Here is an 8,365-nt window from a genome sequence, read left to right on the forward strand (position 1 = left end):
TAACTAGTCTGATTGCTAAAGACTGAGGCAAAGAAGGCATTAAGTACCTCAGCCTTTTCCTCATCCTCGGTGACAATGTTCCCCCCCGCATCCAATAAAGGATGGAGATTCTCCCTGGCTCTCTTCTTGTCATTGATGTATTTGTAAAAACTTTTTTTGTTGTCTCTAACGCCAGCGGCCAGGTTGCGTTCTAGCTGGGCTTTTGCCTTTCTCATTTCCTCTCTGCACGACCTAACGAGATCCCTGTACTCTTCTTGAGTCGCCTGCCCCTTCTTCCACAAGCGGTAAACTCTCCTTTTTTTCCTGAGTCCCAGCAAAAGCTCCCCGTTCAGCCAGGCCGGTCGTCTTTCCCACCCGTTCTTCTTACGGCGTACAGGGACAGCCTGCTCCTGCGCCTTTAAGATTTCCTTCTTGAAGAACGTCCAGCCTTCCTGGACCCCTTTGCCCTTCAGGACTGTCTCCCAGTTGGCACTAAGAGGGTCCAACCAGCAATGTGGCTGGAGAAGATGAAATCTAGGCTGGACCCAGGCAATGTTCCCCTTCGCCTACATTCATCTTTTCTTCTCCTAAGAACAGGAGTTAGCAGGAGAGGACAAAGCAAGGTCCCTGGGAGTGGGGACCCCCCCACCTTTTCCAAGTCTAGCATGTGCTTTGGACGTCATTTCCACAAAATGCCAGTTGTCCGGAGCAGATCTACAGCTGGAAGGCATGTCCTCTGAGGAGCCGCTGAGCACTCTGGGTTGGTCTTGTTTGGACAAAAGGAGGCTGAGGGGCAACCTCGTTGCTCTCTGCAGCTTCCTGAGGAGGGGACGTGGAGAGGGAGGTGCTGATCCCTTCTCCCTGGGATACAGGGACCAGACACCTGGGAACGGTTCAAAGCTGCACCAGGGGAGGTTCAGACTTGACATTACCAAGAGGGTGTTCAAACACTGGAACAGGCTTCCTCGAGAGGTGGTTGATGCCCCATGCCTCTCAGTGTTTGAGAGGTGTTTGGACAATGCCCTTATTAACAAGCTTTAAATTTTGGTCAGCCCTGAAGTGGTCAGGCAGCTGGACTAGATGATCATTGTAGGTCCCTTCCAACTGAACTACTCTAGTCTAGTCTATTACTTGTGAGGAAAAGGAGACCTTGATGGGGGGGATCAGAGAACGGCAGATCTGTGGGAGTTGGCTTGCCTGTGGACTTCAGACACTTCTCAATTTCTTGCTTGCCTTCCTTGGCTGTTCTTATAGCTTTTACTAGTGCTCTGCTGTAAGAAATTTGCTGAATGCACGTGTCAGTGAGAACTGGAAATAAGGCAAGGAGAGGCTTTGGATGTATGGAGAAGATAAGTGTTATCATGAGGTCCAGCATGCAGCTATGTTTGTTTGTTTGTTTGTTTTTTAACTTAATCTTTAAGCTTAATTGAAAAAAGCCAGAGACACTACTCCAGCACCTTTTAAGGAGTTTGAACGTGCTGTATTTTTCATGGCCTTGTACAGAGCAGCTCTGCAGTGCCCGGGCACTGAATGCCACTTCTCTGCCCTGGGGCCGCCTGGCACCAAGCTCCTTCATGCACCGAATCTCTGTGCTCCCTGTTGTCTCTGCAGTCCCAGCTGTGGGGTGGAGGGGATGAAGGAGGCTCATCCTTCTCCAAGACCTGCCAGTCCTCCTGCTTGGTGGCCAGAGGAACCATGGCAGGACGCAGGACCCTCCCAGATCCCAGCACCAAGACCCAAGATGATGGTGTTCGCCTTTCCAGTTTCCCCCCGCCACCCACGCTGCCTCCCTGTCAGGGGCACAGCTTGAGCCACGAGTCCATCCCCACCCAGAGCCACGGGCGTAGCCTCTCCCCGGGACATGAAGCCAGGCAGAAAGCAAAGATTGGGGCTTTGTTTTCAGCATCAGCAAATGCCACATGCCTGTCTGTAAAGTCCAGGCAGACCTGGATGGCCCTGGGGAGGCAGGCAAGGTGCAGGGGGGTCCAGTCAGGGTCGGTGAAAGCGTGGTATTGTCCAAACCACTGCCCCACAGCCCAGATCCCCTCCTGGGGGGTAAAACTGAGGACCCCCTTCCTCCTGACAGACTCCTGAGCCACCCCCACAGCCCACCAGTCCCCCCCGTCAGCCACCTCCACCTCCCAGCAGTGCCTCCCTGTGGCAAAGCCCTGGCTACCCAGCACACACGGCTCTGTGTCGAACCGCTCGGGGTTGTTGGGCAGCGAGGTCCACTCATCCCCCCGTCCCACGCCTCTCTGGTCGCCAGCCAAGATGAGGAAGGGGTTGGCGGTGTCTGGGTCCAGGGTCACGTCGGCTGGGGACAGAGGAGGAGAAGCTGCTCAGAACAGGCAGCCCCAGGGGTGCGTCAGGGCTGCATCCACCCCAGCAAGAGAAGGGACAGGGTGATTTCCTTTCCCCTGCCCAGAGATGTCCAGTGTGGGGTGGGAAACCCCCTCGTGCTGGACTGCCCCAGCCTTAATCCTGCCCTGATCCTGATCCAGGAGCTTCCATGCGATCCCTGGCCAAGGAGACCCCAGTTTCCTGGAGGAGGATGCACCTGAGTGGATGGGTGCACCTCTGCTGTGCAGACACCTGGACCTGAGCCTGCGTGTCTCTAGTGCTGCAAGAGTGAAACAGGCACATCTGGGAACAAACGGGCGCAATAGACATTACCCCAAGACCCCAGATTCCTGTTTCTTTCTGTGGGCAATAGAGGGAGCCAAGCATGGCAGCTCAGGTGTATTTGATGTTGGTGGTGGTTCTACAGCACGAGGAATTCAACCTAGGCTGGGACAAGTCCCAAGTGCTTTGACCCTAAATAGCTCTTCCACAGCAGAAGCAGGATGCATTTTTCTCCTCAACAGAGGACAGTTCCCCCTCCTCTTCCCTGCTGAAAACTCACCTCTTCCACTCATCTCCTCCACCTCATTGGCCAGGGTCTCCCTCTCTTCTCTCTCCATCCTGGATACCAGCACGTTCGCAGAAAATCAACAGGAGGGGAGGCAGGATTCCCTGTTGAAAGTGGAAATTGCGAGACAGAGACTGCCTAAAGTAGTGATAAAGAAGCAGAAGGAATGATGGAAAAGTCACAGCATTCAGGCACTTTTTAGACAGCCAGCACTCACCTGCAGGCTGACTCCAGGAAAGGAGGTTTTTGGATGAGTCTGAAGGTCTTCAGTCTGCTTTCCACTCCCCTGACCTCCTCATCAGCTCATGGCTGGACTGGGCTTGCACAGCATTTCCAGCTTGTTCAAGTGAGCAGATCAAAGTCCGGAGGGGCTGGATGGCCTGGAGAGCACAGCTGGGAGTCCGGCACCTTCGCCTCTCTGTGGGGGATCACACCACTGGAGCTTCCATCTCCCCTCCTCTTGGTGACTGCCTCCCATGCCCTGAAGCTGCCAGTGGGCGTGTGACCTCATCTGACACTTGAATTTGGGAGTTCCCTGCTGACGTTCCTGCAGTGCCCTGGTCCTGTTTGCATCACAGGATCTGCTGCATCTCCCCTCCCTTGGGCCAGCTGCGGGTGGGTGATAAGAGCTTGCTGCACCGCTGGAAGAGGCTGTATCTTCCTGCAGCAGGATGCTCAGAGCCCTCTTAGGTCAACAGCACCACGTGCACCTCCAGCCCGGTGGGATGTCACTTGGGGACCCCAGCCACAGACCAGTGGCCATGCTATAGGTGTCCAGGCTGCGTACTGTGATAAGGGAAGAGGTCTGGCTTCTTAAAGGCGCTGCTTGCCCAGATTTGTCATGCTGCCAATGGGTTTCAGGGTGGAGATGTTTGCAGGGCACGTGTTGCTTTGATTGCTCAACTGGTAAATGGGGACAGCAGGTGCTGGGCTTTGCATCCCACCTCTCTGTTCTCCAGGCAGCTCTTCATGTGCCCAGGTGCGATGGCCTCACCCCTGCTTGTAGGGAAGTTGGGAGGTGGCACCAACTCTGCTTTGTCACATCACTCTGAAAGCCACCAGTTGTGCACAAAATAAAGCAGGGTGCAAGGGGACCTGCTGCCAGATGGCTCTGCTGCCTGGCGCTGGGACAGGGGCCCGGGAAGGCGGGACTGGGAACAGACTGGCTTTGCAGGGACCGCTGTCGCATGGTGGCATGGGCATGGCACGGTGGGGGACCCCCCCCCCCAGGTCACAGCCTGTTGCAGGCAAGGGGCTGCCTTCAACAGCACCCACCTGCAGGACCCACATCACCCACCAGCACAGGGAGCTGCGTCCCCTCCTCCTGCAGGGCTGGCAGAGGCAGGAGGCCACTAGTGCAGGCACACATGCGACGCTCTCTGGGATCACGTGCACATTTGCAGATCCTCAAGCAGTGGCACGGCCCCTCTGTCTGCCTGGTACCCCTGCCCGGACCCTGGGCCCTCTGACACCCCCTCCCTCCCATGTCCCCTACTCACTGGCTGGTCCAGCTTGATGCTCCCTGCAAACACGCAGCACCCGGAGACTCTGACTCACCAGCCAGCCAAGCGCACTGACTGGCTCTGTTTTACCCACGACCGGGCCCTTTTATACACCTTTCTGCCTGTCCCCCACCTTGTCCTCCCTGATTCCCTTCTGCTGCACATGCCTTTAGCTGTTCACATACTTCCACTGACACCCCCCTGTACCTGCGACCCCCAGCTTTACATCCTTACAGTCGCAAAAGCCAGGCTGGCCCTCCCTGAAGTGATGCCTGCAGATTTGTGATAGCCCAGCGATTAGCATGAGTGATGAGGTTAGTTTATTATACATACCTCTGCCATCATTTGTTGGCCAGGTCTGTATCTCTGTACACGTCATTTATCGCCTCCCTCTTTTCCTTGTCATCCCTTTTGGCAAGGTCCCTGATCAGGTCCCTTTACCGGAGCAGATGCTCTCACCTCCTGTGTGCCCCCGTGCTCCTGGCTGGGGACTGGAGGGTGCCAGACCCGGCTGGGCTGAGCACCCGGTGGGGCTGCCTTTGTGACACATCCCAGGGCAGCAGCTTTCCCTGAACAAACCATCCTTGATGGCTTTGCCTCTTGGCTGGGGGGGAATTGCTTTTAAGCAATTTTTAAGCTAGTGCAGGGCTTTGCTCCCCACTTCGTGCTGCCTCTGGGTGTGAATCACGGCTCCGACACCTCCCTCCTTCCCACTGCTGCCTCCGGGATCTTCCCAGGGGAACGTGCAAACCGCTGCTGGTATCTATCCTCTCCCAAGTCTGGGGAGAGCCGTGGGAGGAGGCTGCAATACGCAGCTGTGGAGGGCGTCTGCAGCAGGAACGTGCCTGTGGATGTTGCCAGAGGAGCATTTCCAGAGCAAAAGCATTGCTAAAAAAAGGCCAAATCACTCAGCAATTTTCATTTTTGAGCGGAGGCAGCGCAAGAGGAAACGGGTGGCAGGCTGGGACACAAAGTGACGTTTTTGTTTCGTTTTCAGACAGGGAAATGCTCAGCTCGGATTGGGCTGACCGCTCTGGATGCACCGGGTGACGGCCGAGCAGCTCCTGCCCCAGCCCAGAGCCCATGAAAAAGCTCGGGGTCTCCAGGTATGCGGCGTCTCTCGGAAAGCTGCAGATTGAAATCGCTTTCTGCCATCTGCCAGAATTGGTCATGGTTTTCAGCTCTCATTAACAGAGCCGGGACTAAGTCAGCGAGTGATGAGAGGGTTCGGGGGGGGTTCAGAGCAGGGCCAGGTCCCATCTTGGCTGGGTGTTGAATTAGTGTTGTGGTTATTTTGCTTTCCCTGGTCTGAGACCTCCTCCCACCCTCAGTGTGGTGGCAGGGGACGCACTACCAACTCAGTCCCAAATTTGTCCCGGAGGAGGAGCATGCGGCCCCAGCCCCACGTGCATTCAGTCTAGGTTTCTCCTCGTCCTGCGCCTTTCCATCTCCTTCTTAGGGCTGGATAAGAAAAGCAAGGGATCCATATTAAAACAACTGCCACTTTTTTGTGGAATTAGAGGAGAGGTTGCAGCTTGTCCTTTGTTTCACCATGGGAAATTCCTACAAGGTCAGGTACTTTGTATGTAAAGCACCAAGCAAAGTCAGGCTGATGATGGAAAATTGATTTCAACCTTTGGCATCTGAGGGTCTTCTCTAGACATTATAAAAAGGGGCTGCAATCAGCAATAATCCCCTTTAAAAGTGAATTCTGCCTTTTTTTTTTTATTCCCTTGTTTCTCCTCCCTTTTGCCCTTTGCCTCTCCTTCCCTGTCTCCAGGTTGTGCAGCAGTGAAGAGAATGCTCTCCAGCTTCCACCTCTGCTGCTCTCTGCCAGCTTTTATCATTTATGGTTTGGTTTTCCAGGTTCATGAGCTGCAGTCAGGTAGGGATCCCCCTGGTTCTTGCTGATCCCTGTGGCATTGCTTCCAGCCTGCGTATCTTCCCGGCTGCCAGTGCAGCTACTCCCCGTGAATGGCAGAGCACAGAGCAGGGTCAGGCCCTTTGCCATAAACCTTGTCCATTTCTGAGAGCGCCAGCATCCCTCTGGATCCTGGTTTATTCCTCTGGCCATGTCAGCACAGGCATTCACACAACCTCGCTGAACTCAGGTGGAGATTAGACGATGCTGATGAGTTGATTATAGTTTGCTGCCATTTCCCTCCCTGCTTTCCCTGTTCCCAGCACGTTCCCAGCATGTTATCGCTTTACTGGACTGTGTCCAGGGTGCGCTGGATCCTTTGCAGAACCAATTCAATAAAGGGAAAAAACAACAAAAAAAATCTTTTAAAAAATATTCTGGGCTCTTTTTCTGTTAGCTTGCTGACCTGCAGCAGCTTCTTCAAGGCAGCTCTGGCAAAAGGATGCAGCACAACAGTTGACTTGAAAGTTACCTTGCCAAAAAAAGTTGATTTGCTTTTGTTCTCCTTCAACCAGAAACCACTTTCTCTGTGAGCTGAGTGGCCAGCTTACTAATAAGCCTTTTTTTTTAATTTTCAAAGATGCCCTGAGCACCTGAGACATTTTTATTTTCTCTTGTAATAGGTGTGAATAGCTGAGGATATTTGAGTTTTATTTGTACCCAAGTTGTCTGCTTTCTCCAGCCAACCACCCAGAAACCTTCCAGCCGCTTCCTCCCTTCTTGATCCTGCTTTCTCCCCACCCTGAGCAGCATGGGCAGCACTTGTCCCCTTGAGAACAAATCATCTTTTAGAGATTTGAAGAACTTTCACGGTAGTGCAGGACAGGGAAGCAGAGGAACAGGCAGTGGCCTGACCCCAGCCCACTCACCATGCTGCATGGCAGGGGTCCCGCTCCCAACCCTCCCCTCAATGCCTCATCTCCCCTGGTGCAGTTACGCTCCCAATGTGATGGCATGGCACGGCAGCACACAAACCACGTGGAGCAGCATGGGCTGGTTTTCCGAGCTCAGTTACCACAGCAAACTCAGTTATTTCTTCTTCCTCTGGGGGTTTCTCCCAGCTCCGCTCAACGTGACAGGACCCCCCGGCCCCATCACTGTGCCCATGGGCAAGGACGTGGTGTTGCCCTGCCGCTTCTCCCCGGAGCAGAGCACACGGGACACGGAGGTGATCTGGTTTCGGGAACACTTCTCTCGCTTTGTGCATCGTTACAAGGGGGGCCAGGACCAGTACGGGGAGCAGATGCTTCAATACCAAGGGCGCACCGAGCTGCTGAAGGACGGCCTCACCAAGGGCAGCGTGGACTTGAAAATTTTCCATGTCCAACTGTCTGACAGAGGGAATTACACCTGCTTTGTTCGCCGTGACTCAGATTATGACGAGGCTGTGGTGGAGCTGAAGGTGACAGGTCTGTAGTCCATGTCCCTGGTACCTCTAATTTACTTGCTCATAGCCAGTGCTCTTCTTCCCTTTCCTTCTTCCCAGCAGCAATTTTAGGTGGTTGCTTTGGAAATAGGGTTTTATTAATTCCTGTGGTTGAAAATACCAAGAATGTCTCAGAGAGGTAAAATTGCCTACTGAGCAGCCATAAGGAGCTCGTGAGATATGCTACTTACTTCAGAAATGTTCTTGATATCGTTTTCTCCATATAAGTGGGTGTAAGAAAAAATTTGGCATTGGGTAATACAGTAAGAATGTCTTGGTTCATGCTTTTATATTTTAATATCCAGGCCTGCAGATTATTTTGCTGCAGTTGTAGCCTCCAGAGCAGATCTTTGAGTTATGTGAAAAAGACTGCAAGAAATGTCCTGACTCCAGGTGACACTAGTCTTAAAAAAAAAAACCAACTGGGATTTGTCTATGTTGAAATTCACCCCTTCGTGTCAGGGAGAGGAACATCCAGTTCCCCCAATATCCGGCATCCCACAGGATCACCGGGGGGGTCTCTGTTTTCCCGCAGCCAGCGGCTCTGCCCCGCTCATCGCGCTGGAGCGCTACCAGGACGGGGGGATCCAGGTGGCCTGCCGCTCTGACGGCTGGGACACCGCGCCGCA

General features: G+C 53.8%; 2 protein-coding genes across 2 annotated transcripts in view; one reads left to right on the forward strand and one right to left on the reverse strand.

Moving 5' to 3' along the window:
* Window positions 1–1,772: 1,772 nt before the first annotated feature.
* On the reverse strand, window positions 1,773–3,362 carry LOC103916078 (thaicobrin-like). The gene is made up of 3 exons (XM_009323021.1): window positions 3,105–3,362; window positions 2,882–2,991; window positions 1,773–2,293 (listed from the first exon to the last, which is right to left on the reverse strand). Exons 2-3 carry the CDS (start codon window positions 2,937–2,939, stop codon window positions 1,773–1,775), a joined length of 579 nt encoding a protein of 192 aa, XP_009321296.1. The 5' UTR covers window positions 2,940–2,991; window positions 3,105–3,362.
* A 2,081-nt stretch (window positions 3,363–5,443) lies between these two features.
* The window catches only part of LOC103916079 (butyrophilin subfamily 1 member A1-like), an 8,850-nt gene continuing 5,928 nt past the window's right edge, over window positions 5,444–8,365 (forward strand). The window contains exons 1-4 of the mRNA XM_009323022.1: window positions 5,444–5,495; window positions 6,170–6,274; window positions 7,372–7,719; window positions 8,272–8,337. Of these exons, the coding sequence (XP_009321297.1) occupies window positions 6,190–6,274; window positions 7,372–7,719; window positions 8,272–8,337 (499 nt within the window). The 5' untranslated portion in view covers window positions 5,444–5,495; window positions 6,170–6,189. The remainder of the gene's footprint in view (window positions 5,496–6,169; window positions 6,275–7,371; window positions 7,720–8,271; window positions 8,338–8,365) is intronic.

The sequence above is a fragment of the Pygoscelis adeliae genome, unplaced genomic scaffold, assembly GCF_000699105.1.
Source record: "Pygoscelis adeliae isolate BGI_AS28 unplaced genomic scaffold, ASM69910v1 Scaffold284, whole genome shotgun sequence".
NCBI classification, from domain to species: domain Eukaryota; kingdom Metazoa; phylum Chordata; class Aves; order Sphenisciformes; family Spheniscidae; genus Pygoscelis; species Pygoscelis adeliae.